The following is a 15,899-nucleotide window of genomic DNA, read 5'->3' on the forward strand; positions in this document are numbered from 1 at the left end:
AGATGTATTCAGCTCATTAAGCAAAGCATATAGCACATCCCCCATACATCATGGCTCACTTATTGAAATATGCAGCACTGCAGCATAAAAATCTCTTTAATGTAAGGCAAGCGTAGAAATATACAAGGAGTTCTTTGATTAAGTCTAAATTGAAGACAAATAAGATGACATAATGACTGAACCATTAACCAGATGTTGCCATATTAGGGCTTTCAAAAATGTTAACACCAAGAAAGTAGCAGGACCAAACGGTTTCAGTGGGCAGACCAAATGGTGCTGATGTTAACACTGATATTCAACCAGTCATTAGGTCATCTCTATAGTGATGGACTGCTTTGAACGACTGTTTACAGATTACATCTGCTCCTCAATAATCAGAAGGGGCAAGGAGATTTGCTCTCTCTGCTTTCCTCATGTGATGGAGGGCAAATAGGTGTGTTGTTTCTGCCTTCTGCTTTCCACGGAGGCGCATGGAGGGTGTTGTAAAGTTGTCCCGACGGAACTAAGGAGATGACAGTGGACTTTGGGCTAATGTTCACAAATATTGTTTAAATTTTCCTAGGCCATTGAAATTACATATTAGGATCCTTAATTTAGGTGGCGTTCCCCTTAAAAATTTTAGGCATGGCTGGATGGAGACTGACCCGTGTGGATGAGGTGGAGGTGGTGGTGGCAGTAGTGACAGTAGTGGCCGGGCTGCCAGGGAAAGTGCTGTAGTCTGAGCCTCCCGTGTAGTTTGATGCCTCGCTCATGGTGCTCATTGGACGTTCTTTCTTGTCACTGGTACTGCCCTGTTCTGACGAAGCCTTGGGAGCCGGCCTGCCACAGGGCGAGAGACATAGAGAGACAAAGAGAGAGGGAGTCAGTCAGACATTTTACCTCTATAGGAAGAAAGCATAGTTCCATGCAGAAGTTAAAGTGAGAGTTAGGAGGTGGACCATCACTAAGAACACAGAAATGCATTTTATTATTTGTGTACATTTGGTCAAATCAAAGTAACATTGATTTACACACTGCTATTCCAGTGGACAGACATTTTTCTAACAAAGTGACAATTATTAGCAGCAGGGAGGTGAAGCATTTAATCTGATTTCAACTGCGCAAAACAGACTTGAGCATAGCCATTTGTTGCCATATCAATTATTTATGCAGCTAGATGTTAGCACACAAGACTGAATTCGCATCACACTCCTATGCCTTAAAAAACTGCATGTACTTGTACCACATTTTCGATCAATCAATCAATCAATCAATGAGTCCCATGGAATTTTACAGGGTACAACTCCAGAGAAATGTTATTCCATCAGCTACTTTAACTTGTTATCTGTCATTTATATTATTATGTTATGTTGTTATATTTCTATTATTATATACTTATATTTTTGGCCACTGCTTTATGAATGTACATGTTTCTGAATGGTTCTGGTAATCCATGGTTTCTGTCAACACATCCTGACCTTGACGGCCTCATGGGTGGTTCAACCAAACACGGGAAGCAACTCTTCCAAAGCAGGAACAGGGAAGCACCTCACATTCCCACCAACACACCAGTCCTTTTCACCGTAAAGCACTGGCCCTCTTTACTTCTCTCATCACAGTCCTCTGCTCTGTGAGATCAGCATATGGAAAGAGTCTGCTGGTTGATGGATTTAGCCAAGTCTCAATGAATCAAAGGATATTATAGTTCCTGATATCCTGTTGAAAACTGATGCAGCACAAAGTTAATCCGGTTTATTTTTCATTTCCTGCATTTCCTGCGATGGCTAGCAGGATGCTAATTTACCTGGTGTCCATTCTTCTCCTTCTTTTCCTGCATATTAACTAGCAGCTAGCCAGCTAAAAGTCGAGAGTTTAGAGAGTGTTAAAGACAGAGAGTTTAAAGTTTAAAGACCAGTGAGAGTTTAAAGACCAGTGAGTTCATTTCCATAAGCTGATGGGTGACTCACAGCCACATGACACCACTGTCCAACATCAACCACAAAAAATACCACCAAGATTTGTAAAGAAGACATAGGAGTAAATTAAACACAATTTTAGCAAAGCTGACAGAGAGGTGGTTTGTGGCTTCCACACCTACGTCGTTAATAATGTTTTTGCAGGCTTAGCCCGCTGGCCCCACTGGTCTGGCTACCAGGTGCTGGCAGCCTCCCAAATCCACTCTTCCAGAAAAATCCAGAAAAGTGGATATGGTTCCTGGTTATGGAAAAGTGGACAAGCTCTTCACTTTTGAAGGGATTCTGGAGAGGTCATGAGAGTTTACCTGTTCAGTCTACATGAGCATGGAATACGTGGAGAAAGCTTATGTTGTTCCGCATGTGGTGTCTTCTTGTCTAGAAGTCTGTGGGGTTGGGCTCCCCTTGTCACCTATTCTGTTTGTTTTTTGTTCAAGTTGCAGTTAAGTGTCCTATTTGGGATCCAGTATTTGATACCTATATTGTAACTTTTGCAGATGGGGGAGCTGTTCTGGTGCACTGGGACTTAGATAATGGGCAGAAAGTATATGCATAGAAGTTAAAATGTTTTCACTTGCCCAAAAGCAACCACATTTAAGGAGTTAACACTGTAGAGAGTGACTGAAATACAAAGGTGTGTATAAGCTCTTGGTTAATTTAGTTTGTTCTGTTAAAATAACTGTAAATGTGTGGCGATAGATGCACATGTATGCATGTTTGCAGGTATCCGAACAATCTGTGCTACCAGCATGACAGAGAAGAATCTCTAATGTCAAAGGCAGAGCCTGTCTCTGCGACAATCCAGCCAATAAATCAGCCAACCCCCCATCTCATCAAGCAGACCCTATCTTCACACTCTTAATGACACACCGTGTCTGTCGGGGCCATTAAAGAGAGGGAGGGTGAGAACTAGAGGACGGGTAGAGTGGCTTGAAAGAGCATGGGCAGACAGGGAGGCGACAGAGACACGAGCCTCAGAAACAAAGATAAAGAAAGTGAGAATGTAAGGGAAGAGAGTTGGTGGCATGAATCACAGCTATTAGTTTCTGGGTGTCACCTCTGATACATGCCTTTACCTCCAACCAATTTAAATGGCCTGCCAACTGGGTTTGACAAATTGAACCAGCTCAAAGTTTTTTGCTTCTAGTTAAGTAGAAGGACAAGTGTTAATGAAAGAAGTTCAAGGTCCCAGAGTTAGAACTACCACACAGTGACAACCCTATCTTTACTCCCAATGTCAGCAGAATATAAGAACAGCATGTCAATTAACTCATTATAAACTTTGTCATTATTGTTGATGGCACATCTAAGCTTTGACCTTGTCACTCCCATTAAGATTCAGCTCAGCAGGAAGTGGGGAGTGACTTACTTTCTCCTATGTAGACTTGAAAGTTATCGCCCCTGATGAAGTGTACTTTCACATGTACATACTATGCTCTAGGTATTCTCTGGTGTCTGCTGTTGATGTCAACAAAAGTACATGGTTAGGTTTGAAAAAAACCCCTCACTGTTTGGCTCTACATTCATACAGTTATTGAACACCAGGCTCCTAACTGAAACTCTAGGGTTTATTGGACCTATCTGCCACACCTGCCTCCTGCTGTATTATACAGCTAAGACACGTTCCTTCCTGCCTCGTTATCAACTGATACGCCGCCAGTCTGTGTATTGTACTGCCATACGAGGGATGGTTCACATGATTGGCAGTGTATTATACCTCTGCGAAAGGTTTCGTCCAGCTGCATTACAAACTGATGCCACTCACTGGCGCATCATACTGCCATGAGAGGTGACTTTTGTTGTCAGTATCTTACACTGAAATCACTGACAAAGTGGCAGTGTTTGACAACTTCAGAATGAGAACAGGCTGGAACATCCCAAGCAGCGGCAGTAACAGCAGGCAGCAGCAGGCATGGCAACAAAAGACTGCACTGAAAACCAACAGTTTAAAGAAATACTGCTCCAATTTTCACCCAGCTTTGTATCATCACAATGCGGGTATTAAGTGAAAATGAGCTGTGGTCATCTATCTTACCAGCTGCCAGATCTCCATGCTCATCTCTTGGCCATTGATGATTTTCACTGGCTCTTGGGCTATTGCTCAATGTACAGATCAAACATCCTCATTTTTTGCACACTAACACAGACACAAAGAGTATAGAAGCAGATAGAGAGAGAGAGGCCTTTCTCTCTCCCTCTTTGTCAGTTAGTCAGTCATTTTCTGTAACTGCTTGTCTGCTTGTAACCGCGGGGGGTGGGGGGGTGGGGGCTGGAGCCAATCCCAGCTGCCATCGGGCGGAAGGCGGGGTACACCCTGGACAGTTCGCCAGAACATCACAGGGCTGACACATAGAGACAGACAACCATACACGCACACAGTCACACCTAAGGGCAATTTTGAGTCTCCCTCTTTGTCTCAAGACCAAACTCAGATCAATTGGTAAACGGCAGTGCTGACTAAATTTAAACCAATAAAATATATGATACTATATTGCCTATTTCTCTCCTAAAATGTCTACAGAAACTCATTCTGGTGCAGTTTTTGGCAGTGATGTAAGCATTTGTTAACAGGAAGTGGGAACAATACTGTTTCCTGTACTGCACTGTAAAAATGCAGGATGAAAATACTCAGATCAAACAGTAAAACTGAGCAGTTCTAATCAAATACAAAAAAAGATCCTGTTGTTGCGCTGCCTATTTCTCTTTTCACATTTTTTCCAAAACATATTTTAGCAAACTCTTTCATCGAGATCATTTGTTGCCGGTTGGCGACCATATTATTTCCTGTGGAAAACCAGCCAAGCTGTCATCATCCAGCAGCAGGAGCATTTGTTGGTCCGTTCTGGCAGTGCATTTTGATAGTTGTAGGTTTTTTACCTCTTGAGCAAAGACTAAATGGCACAGCCTCTTTCTTGTTTTCTCTGCATGTCATGTAGCACCAGTTTCACATGTATTTGCATCTTTCTACACAATAGACAGCTCACTTTCATAGAAAGACCATCTTTCCAACAGTGAAAATACTTCTTAAAGTGCACATCTACAATCAAAAGGGTGTGTTGAATTTACTTGAATGGACTTGACTGTTGGCATTATCTTTCAGGCTTTGCTTCATTAATTTCAGCGCAGGTCAAGATAAAACATAATCTAAGTTGAGATAAGCCCTTTTTTTCATTTTTTGTTGGAACTCATCAGAAGACTCCATTATCTAGTTTTAGGGAAAAGTATTCTGTGCAGACTGTCTTTGACGCCTGGGAATACAGTTGTAGCTCAGAGTGTGGCCCCAGCTGTCAGAAACACACAGTGGCTGATGGTGCAGATAAAAACATGTTTTTGTCTCCCAGGTGTATCGTCTAGGACTGTCCTCACTGATGATCAGATAACCACTAGGATAGCAGCAAGAACAGACCCTAGACATCTTTGTCTCACCTCAAGCACTTTCTACTCTGTCATAAGTACCTGTCATTCCTGCCTTTTTAACTCTTTTTAACACCATCCTCTTCCTATCTTATTCATCATCATGCATAGCCTGTATCTGCAGTTTATGACCACTGATCCCCATAATTTACCATACTGAACTAAAGTACTGTACTTTGATTAAAACCGCTGTGCCAGAAAGCATAATTGGCATGCCAGCAGTTTAAATGTCTTAAAATGCATTAGCAGATCTTCAATATTCCCCTATGACAGCTCTGATAATCTCCCCTCAGCCTACTCAGCAACATCAAGTACCCTAAAGCCAAATGAAAAACCCTGACTCTGCAAATTAAATGACTTTACTCACAAACCAAACAGAAACATCAATTTCTTTCCATGTCAATACCCTAAATATATTGGAGTTTCTTTTAAATGACCACTTGATAATCAGATGAATGTATTCTTTCAAAAGAATGATTGGCATGTTCTTTGCAGTGTGGGATCAGAGCGCCTCATGACATGAATAATAAAAATGATTCTCTGCAGAGCACTGGGTACTCACAGCAGCTCTCCCTCTCTAAGTTTGGCCAAAAGCACTTGAGGCAAGTTAACTTGTCACATTTAATACTTTGGTGTTAATAGGGAATAGATTACTAATATTAGTTAAGGAGTCGATTTCAGGTTCTGGTTAATTACGCCCTTTAGGAGGAGTTTAGAGAGTTGTGGCACCATTCTAATTTGAAAAAGGGCTTCCTCAAAGCTACAGCAAGTTTGGTGTTTTAATTATGCCTTTTAGGAGGAGTTTAGAGAGTTGTGGCACAATTCTAATTTGAAACAGGGCTTCCTCAAAGCTACAGCAAGTTTGGTGTTATAATTCTAGCTCTGATCTGCTCTTGATTTAGGACTTCACAGCGAACATAAATTCAAAAGGCAAAAGTTTACACTTCTCCAAAAATGAATTTAGGCTGCATTTTTAGTGTGGATTCTAAGTCATCCATGAGCTTAGGATACTAAGATGTTCAAAGACTTGATGTAGAGTTCTCAAAGACTTAACACCTCTCAACTGCAAGTTCTAACTCAGTACTTTCCCATGTACAGTTAAGTGGAGCTATAGTTATAGCTCCATTAGGCCAGTTAAGAATATGACTGTCCTCTTCCAATTTTACAAGCACCAAGGGAAAATAGATTAATTTGATGGAAGTATGTCCCACTCTGTGGTAGGTGGTGATATGCCCCCTTTTAGCTAGTTGCTATTGGACCTTCTTCCGGTTGAACTATTACGTCAACAAGTTAGAAAGCCGCAAACGTGTTGCTGCTGATAATGACAAAACTTAAGGACCACGAAGGTCACTATAGGGTAGGCAGGAGAGGCGGTGGATTGAACAAAACCTGGATGTTATTTTGTTGATGTCCCAGCGTTGTTTGCCATGTGCTTTTGTTGCCTAAACATAACCATGTGCAGCAAAATCCCACCATGTACTTTTAATGATATCACAGTAGTGGCATGTACCGGATGTAAACAGCAGACGCGGAGGGACACCTCAAGCGTAATATGTAGATGTGGAAGTCCACTGCAAAGAGGCAATATGTGACAAGTCGTTATGAGAACATGTTGACACCTGGTTGGTATGTGCTGCAGTTGATTTTGCTGTAGTCTAAGGTGTTTCAGATATCTGTCCACACAGCTATGTGTTTTTAATCTCTGAGACACGCAACAATACACAACTTTATCAGGTAAGCCCAAGAGTTCAGGGTTAGAATGGACAATTTCACATGTTTTGGCTGGGATGGTGATAGTCACATACAACAGTTTCAATTGTGTCTGCCAGTGAAGGCATTTAGCCTTTAGAAACAGAGAACCATTGTTGCCACAGGCAAATGTTCTGAAATTTCTTCCATTTCATGGCTCTGTCAGTGACACTGAATTGCTGGCCAATTCACTGTGAGTGAGAGAGAAGGCCTTCACTCGCCTCCAGTCACAAGAATCCTACATCTAAAGCAGGGTGACTAACACACAAACACACACACACACAAGTCACCCACTGATCACACAGCCAATCGGTATCTCCCTCTGTCTGTCTTTTCAATCCTTTCCACTGTCTCATCTCGTCTGCCGTTTCATCTTTCACTCGTACACTTATCTTAGTCTTTATTAACGTTTCCCACATAAAGCCTTTCCTGCGGCTGCTCTGTTTACTCTCACTTCAGTGAATGGATGATGAAACTGGTTGGTGCTGGCGGTGCACGCTGTTACTCAGCCAACTAAGCAGGATCACAGAGCTCTGGAATGATCTATTTGTTTGTAGGATGTATTTCTCTTCGTTCTGAGCACCAGGATTTATTTGCTGTGAATGTGACTGATGTTACTGATGACTTAGCTGTTGTTCCAGTTTTTGTTCTCTGTACATTTTTACTTGTAGCTTCAGTCAAAGGGAAAAATACCTCTGATAACTGCATTGCTGTTACTATAAACACTAGTTTTGAAATGGACAACACTTATCAAAGCATCATCAGAACAGAATGGAGATATAATGGAAACTCAATCATCCAAGACCTGATCTTTGGACCTATGCTTTGCATTCAAAAGAATATGTAGCACAGACTATCAGACACTGTTCAGTGCTGACAGTTGGCACCCAATTATCCAATTATTTATTTTTTGTCAGTGACCCAAAATAACTAAATAATAATAGTCTTTCATCAGTTAATCAACACCTTTGAACTAATGAAGGACTTAATATCCCCTGACATGTTCTGATCCCAAGTTGTGACATTTTATTATCTAGATATTATGCTCTCTATCCTCCTGCATCTGTTGGTGATGTTCCGGGAAGCCACTACCGACGCAGAGATGTCACCAGCAGCACATGGTAATGATTAGGCTACAAAGGCATGGGTGGCTACGTTTAGGCAACAAAAGCACGTGGTTAGGTTTAAGAAAAACCTTTTTGTTTGTTGTTTGATTCAACATTCATACAGGAAGCTAACACTGGGTGCCTGAGTTACAGTCTGGGGTTTATTGGACATGCTAACCTGTAGGAACCTTCCAGCTCCTTACATTATGTTGTTACCAGCAGTGTTTCAACATGACATTGTCCAGTGGTGTGTCATGATACCGTGGCAGGTGCTGTCCGGCCATCCGGTGGGGTATCATAACACTGTGAAAGGTTCCGAATGGCTGCATTACAAACTGACGCTGCAAAAGGTGGCTTTTGCTGTCAATTTGAAGATTTCGCAATGACAGGCTGGGTCCCGGATTTCCAGGTTTTAGGACTCAAAATTGCAGTGCTCTCTTGGCACTGGAAACATAGGTTTACATTGCCAAAGCATGCCTAAATAAAACACAAAAACTGAATATACAATAAGTAAAGATCTCCTAGAATTTAGTTTATAACCACATCATTGCTGACTGGGCAAAACCTCTGACACACACCTACCAAATAGGAAAAAAAATGCATCTCAAAGCTTGTTGCACACCGTTTCAAAGAAACATGTTGTTTAACCTGGTAACTGTAGCAAAATGGTGCCCAGCGTTTTAAGATAAAACATGCCACAGGTTTGCCCCGTGCAGAAGACCACAAACAACAGTTTACAGAGGTGAAATGAAATATTCTGAGTAAGAAAATTTTACTTTTGCAAAAGCCTATTGAATGCACAGCAAAGACATCATTCTTCTCAAGAAAGGCTTTTAGTGCAGCTGACTGTTCTTTTAGAGAAAATACACCGTCCAATTTGCTCCACTACAGCTCCAGCAATCTTTTCTTGGCTCTTTTCAAAAAATGTCTCCAACACATCCCACACTAGATAACCACTTGTGATTGGTGGGCATGTCTCATACTGCTGGAAGTCTGTCCAAAGCAGAGGGGGACCAGACTCATTTGCCACAGCAAATAAAACTTGAGCTGCACATTAATCTGATTCCCAGACAAGTCTAAAATGCCCTTTACCCTGGAACACAGGCCTGCAGCACAGTTTTACTCTCCAGTGTGATAGAAAAGCTAAGTCTACTAAGCATTGGTGTGGCACCCCTGGATTATTTCCATCTGTGGTGATCTGTCAAATAAAAGCCAGCACTTGACTCATCCTATATATAGCCTTTCAGGAATGACAGGAATTATTGTCTTTGACAAAGGGAGGTCTTTAATGTTAATCATCTATACAGGAAGTGCTGGGGTTCATTGACATTAGACTCACAACGATTGATAAAAGCTTAAATCTGAAGTGACTGAAACTGATGGGTGAAAGAAAACACTGTTTCTGTTCAAAGAAAGTGAGAGTAACAATGCAGACAGAATGACATGTCACTGTAATACTGATGAAATTGAAGCACAGACTATTAATAATAGACATAGCCACCATGACGTCACCCACTGAATGTAGAAATGTACATTCCATTGAATTTATCAAAACAACTAGTAAACACAGGGGTAGTAGCACATTTTAACACAAGGACAATCTCCAAACTTAGGCATTTCATATCACCACTCATAACATCCAAGTTGTACCAAAATAATGCCATCTACCTAGGTATTACTACCATCCCTATTTACAGCAAGTTCAAAAAGCTACTGTCTGGTTACATACAAGATCCAAAACCACATATCTATCCTTGCATCCTTACACTGGCTCCCTGTTTATTCGCTTCAAAAATCCTCTAACTGTCTTTAAATCTCTCTCATCCCTTATTAAGTGGACATTTGTATCAAATTTAAAGAAATTCCCTTAAGTTGTTCTTGAGATATAGTGTTCACAAAAATCAGACAGACAAGATCACAGTGATCTTGACCTATGACCTTTGACAATCCAAATAATTCATTCTTGAGTCTAAGTCTGGGGTGGGCAAACATTTTGACGCATGGGCCACAATGGGTTCTGAAATTTGACAGAGGGGCCGGGCCAGGAGCCGATGGATCCAGTGTTTGTGTGAACTAATATAAAAGGCATGTAAAAGCCATTACATAAAAGGTTTTTGCCTTTAACAGGTAGCAGAGCATAAATATACAAGGTTTATTGTATGAATTATTTTCCAAATGCATTTTTTCATAACACAGTAGAGAAACTAACGTTCAATTTCAGTGGGAACAGTGTTGTTGGTCTCTCTTTTTTGCCAGTGCATCAAAGTCTGGAGTTAGTTTTGTTGTGGCAATTCTCAGGATAGATCTGAAGTGTTGGTCTGTTAACTTGGATCTGTAATGGCCTTTGTTGATGTTCATGACGCTAAATGTGTGCTCACACACATAGGTCTAGCCAGACAACGCCAGCATCTTTTGTGCCGTCCTCCGGAGGTTCGGAAACGTGGCTTCGTCAAGTAAGGCATAAAAGTCATTCAGTTTAAGAGTTAAACTTCTCCTTTAAGATGAAGTCAGACTGAAGATCGATCAGCTCCAATTGCAGCTCCTGCGGTGCAGTTTCAGGGTCTTGTGACAGGGGACAGGACACCAGCTGAAGTGACTTGTCAGCTTTTTCAAAATCAGAGAGCCGATGGCAGAATTCTCTGTGCAGGTTGTCCAGTGATTTGCTGTATTTCTTTGCTTTTCGGGTGGCCTCTTCCTGCATGGTTAGTGTGGGCAAATGAGCAAAAGATTTGTTTGAAATCTGTCTGAAGAATAAAGTCAGCTTGGATTTGAAGGCTCTCACATTTGTGTACATGTCGTGCACAAATGGATCTTTCCTCTGTAGCTTCATGTTCAGCTCATTCATTCGTGAAAATATGTCCACAGCAAATGCAAAGTCACAAAGCCAGTTTGTGTCGCTCAGCTCAGAAAATTCGGCGGATTTCCCCATTAACTCCAAAAATGAGCTAATCTGCTCTTTGAGCTCCCACACTCATTGAAACACTTTTCTTAAACTTAACCAGCGAACACAAGAGTGGTAAAGTAAGTCCTGGTGATCCGCATTGTTTTCCTCCAGAAACATAATAAACCGACGATGCTGAAGTCCCCTTGCTCGTATAAAGTTGAAAAGTTTTATGACTGGATTCACGACATGACTCAGCTGCAATACAGACTTACACAGAGATTCCTGATGTATGATGCAGTGAAGGAAAATAACATCCTAGTCAGGGTTTTCCTCTTTGTTTTTTTCCAGTTAAATTTGGCGATCCATCCTTAGTGACATTGGCATGTTTACTCCAAGGTAGCTTCATTCTCTTGATGACAGCAGACACCTGGTCATATAAGTCCTCTCCCTGCGTTTCCCCTTCAGGGACTCCATGGTCAAAAACTCTTGCATTATCTCAAAACTGTTGTTAATCCCTCAGATAAAAATTAGGAGCTGAGCAATGTCTTTTAGGTCGTTACTTTTATCCAGTGCTAGTGAATATAACTTAAAGGACTCCTTTTTGTTTAAATCACTGGCTATGTCTTCGTCAATCAGTTCCACACGGCGAGTCACTGTCCTGCATGAAAACTGATTTTTTCAAACTTGCCTTTGCTCTTTAGACACAAGAGACCTGATGTCTCTACCATGCATTCTTTTCAAAAACTTGACTTCAGAGAAAGGCTTGCTAGCCTTTGCTAATTTGAATGCCAGCAAAAAACTTGCCTTAGTACTTGACTCTTGAATCACAGTTTATTGGTGAAAAAAATTTTGCTGAGTCTGTAAATTAGCCGCCAACCTCTGAACAGTAGCTGCTCATTCTTGTGTTGACTGCTTAGCATAGTTAGCATGCTTTGTGGCAAAGTGACGGCTGATATTGTATTCTTTGAAAACTGCAACAGTTTCTTGGCATATCAGACATACAGCCGTTGATCGGACTTCAGTGAAAAAATATTTTGTTGTCCATTCCTTAATAATCACTTGGCACTCACTGTCCACTTTTCTTTTCTTTGGTCCGCTCATTTTTACAGAAGGCCTCAAAGGGAAAAGGTTAAACGTGGAGTAGAGAGTATAATACACCACACTCCAACAAAAGTCAATGTGTCTGTAGTGTGCCATCTGTTGGGGAAACGTGGGCATTGTAGGGAAAAGGCAGAATGAATGAGATTGTTCCTATAATTTGGACAAGTTCGGCGGGCCGGATTAAAAAGCCTAACGGGCCATATATGGCCCACAGGCTGTAGTTTGCCCATGCCTGGTAAGTGCAAAATTAAAAAAAAAATAAAAAAGAAAGCCCATACTGTTCTTGAGATATTGTATTCAACATAATCAGACAGTCAAGGTCAAAGCGACCTTGATCTATGACCGCCAAAGTGTTGCTGTGCTAAACTGAAGAAATTCTCTGAAGGCATTTTTGAGATATTGCGTTCATGCGAATAGGATGGACGGACGGACGGACGGACGGACGGATGGTCAACCCGAAAACAGAATGTCTCATGATGTTGCCTTAGCTGTGTGAATGACTTGGGGTATATATCTCAGTAATGTAATTCTCTTTATTTTATGTGTCTGGATTCATCAACAGTGCAAAGCTGAAAGAAAAATACCAGGCCTCAGCTTTTATATGCTGCCATTCAGCAAATAAAATGTGTGAGTAGTCACAGTAGCAGCTTGACACTGGATTTAATTCCATCATTTCAGAGGTAATACAAGCTGCTGCAGAATGAAAAGGGGATTTGATTTGATTTGGATGGCAACAGAAAAGCATCAGTTCTGATTCAATTACACACAGGGTTATTATTCAGTTTGGAAACTTTAACTTTCCCACTGTACACTGGAGACACAACTCACGGCACACACATTAATCATCCACAACATCATTCCTGCATTAGAGTTGCAAAGCTGCTAATCAAGCAGTTCACAGCGAGTGAGAAATAAAGTTAGCGTTAGTAAGAAGAAGACACATTCTCAAACAGGGGAATGAAGCTTTGAATTGCAGATGAATGGAGCTGAAGAGGCATCTTGACATTTCGGATCAGTGTGTTATTTTTTGCTTTATACTGCTAGCATAATGATGCCACAGAGATTCAATAGAACAGCTTGATTCTTTGTTGTCTTATACCCTTTTCCAGCCAAATTAGGATGTTTTTATACACGGGTAACCCGCTAAACATAGGCTACAGACTCCTTACCAGTAGAGCAGACGTGGGTACATGGCTCTGCAGTAGGACAGTATGACTTTGTGTGTGTGTGCGTGTGCGTGTGTGTGTGTGTGTGTGTGTGTGTGTGTGTGTGTGTAGTTTTTTTGGATGTCTGTTTGACATCACAGACAGGCCGGAGAACAGGTTAACAATTGGAGGTCTGAAAAAACTCGAGATGGTAAGTGCGGAACTGTTCTCAAACTTACCTGTTAACACACTCTGCATGCGACAGCTTGTGGTTTTAGTCAGTGACAAGAGCAAACTTGTATAAAGAGCAATGAGGCTGACAGAGAAGCCAAAGCCAAAGCAGCTCTTCAGCAATGTGAGGGATAATATTACCTGCTGAGAGCCTCTGTGGGCTTGTCAGGGTGAAAAAGTTTTCCACAAGTCACACTAGAAACAGAACAGGGGAGGGAGAGAGAATGACAAAAACAAAACTGTGACTTTGAATTTAAAATTAAATTCATGCTACATGAAACAAATAATGAGATGAAATGAAACATTAAAAACAGAAAAGGGCAAACAAAAAACAATGCATGAATGAATGTGCAAATTAGATATACTGCCACATGGTTGTATGCCTCAATGCAGCAGTCAAGTTGCACTTACAGTTAACATCTATGTCTGTGAAAACATGGATGCTTCATACATCTTCCCCCCAGTAGCACAGAGGATGTCTACATTCAGCACAGTTTCAAGGTGGGCACCCAAGGTTCTTAGATTATGAGCAAAAACATGTTTGCTCATAATCTAAGAACCATGACCTTGACCTTTTACCTACGACCACCAGATTCTAATCAGCTCATTTTTGAGCTCAAGGGGATGTTTGTGCCAAATCTGAGGAAAGTCTGTTGAGACCAAATTCAGAAATTTAAATGAGATGGATGCAAGATCACACTGACCTTCACCTTTAACCACCAAAATCTAATTGGTTCATCCTCATGTCCAAGTGAATTTTTGTGCCAAATTTAAAACCCCTCACAAAAAACTCCCTCAAGGTTTTCTTAAGATTTTGCGTTCAAAAGAATGACACAGACAAGGTCACAGGAATCTTGACCTTTGACCTACAGCCACCAAAATCTAATCAGCTTATCACTGAGTCCAAATGAATGTTTATGTCAAATCTGAAGAAATTCCCCTGAGGTGTTTTTGAGATATTGCATTCACAAGAATTTGTATGTATGTCTGGCGGTACATATGTGCCCCCAGACATACATACAAATGGTCAAACTCCAATCTCTTTGTTCTTCTAAACACCCATCGACCAACATCTCCTTCCAGGCAATCGGATCATTTATTTACAGCCATACTTTTTTTTTTCATCAGCTCTCCCAGATTGTTCAGAGCCTCTCATTATCTCATTATCACCATTTTTTTCTTTTCATCTTTGTCTGGCTTTCTTTCAGATTTCCAGTCCTCTGTCTGTTATCACTCTCCATTGTTTCAATCACATCTTATCTCTGTTGTTTGTACAATCAGACATCTTAGGATTTCTGAGCGGAATCTGTAAATAATGAAGTGAGGAGACAGACGGAGGAAGCAGGGAGAGAGACAGAAAAAGACAAAAGAGAGGGTGAGAGCTAAGCCAGAAGAGACTGACACATCTTTGAAAACTCCTCCTTCTTAACTTGTAAGGATGGCGAGAGCAGCAGGCTATTAGCTAAACATCAGGGAGATGAACAGAACGAGATATTAGGGAGTTGAATATATCACAAAACAGAGAAAAAAGGAAAGGAGAAGGTCATTAATAAAAGCAAGAGCTGCAGGCGTACAGTCCGCTCTAATGAGATGAGAGGAGGAAAACTTCCCTCAGGGGACACAAAACAAACTTTCTGGATGTGGGTTTTTAGAAATCTCTTAATTGAAACTTCTCTGTAGTGAGTGACATTTGAATAGCTGAAGAGCTGTGGAGCTCTGACTCCCGTTAAATAGCTTCAGGCAGTGCAGTGGGAAACATCCAAGCAATGATAGGGCAACTATTTAAGATAACAAAAAAAGATCTTTGGACATTCAAAACTAAGCTTCTGATTGGACCGGCCAGTGGATGTGTTTGATTGACAGCTGAGCCAAAGGGAAGGTGACTGAGGTTTTAACCAACAGCAACAACAACACCCACTTACAAAAGGACGTAAGTGGGAGAGTGGCAAGCCGTCACATATTGCTGCAGTCAGTGGATTTCTGCATCTACATATTACATGGTATGTATCCTTTTGCATCTGCTGTTGATGTTTCAGAAGCCGAAATCATTGCCTAGATGTCAACAAAAGCACATGGTTACGTTCAAGCAACAAAACTATGTGGTTAGGTTTATGGACAAACAATGAGTACTTTGACTTAGGCAGCAAAAGTACATGGTTAGATTTGAGCAACAAAAGCAGGTGGTTTATTCTAGGCAATCAAAGCACATGATAAGGTTTGGGCAACAAAATTATGTGTTAAGGCAGCAAAGACACATGGTTAGGTTACGGTAACAAAAGCAGGTGGTTAGGTTTAGGCAACAAGAGCAGGTGGTTAA

At 41.2% G+C, this 15,899-nt stretch overlaps 1 protein-coding gene across 1 annotated transcript in view; it reads right to left on the bottom strand.

Annotated features, from left to right (window-relative positions):
* The window catches only part of LOC121961725 (pleckstrin homology domain-containing family A member 5-like), a 269,588-nt gene that overhangs the window by 63,396 nt on the left and 190,293 nt on the right, over positions 1-15,899 (bottom strand). The window contains 2 exon segments of the mRNA XM_088073004.1: positions 645-819; positions 13,724-13,777. Of these exon segments, the coding sequence (XP_087929130.1) occupies positions 645-819; positions 13,724-13,777 (229 nt within the window).

This window comes from Plectropomus leopardus, chromosome 22 (assembly GCF_026936395.1).
Source record: "Plectropomus leopardus strain MGB_pleo_1.0 chromosome 22, ASM2693639v1, whole genome shotgun sequence".
Taxonomy (NCBI): domain Eukaryota; kingdom Metazoa; phylum Chordata; class Actinopteri; order Perciformes; family Serranidae; genus Plectropomus; species Plectropomus leopardus.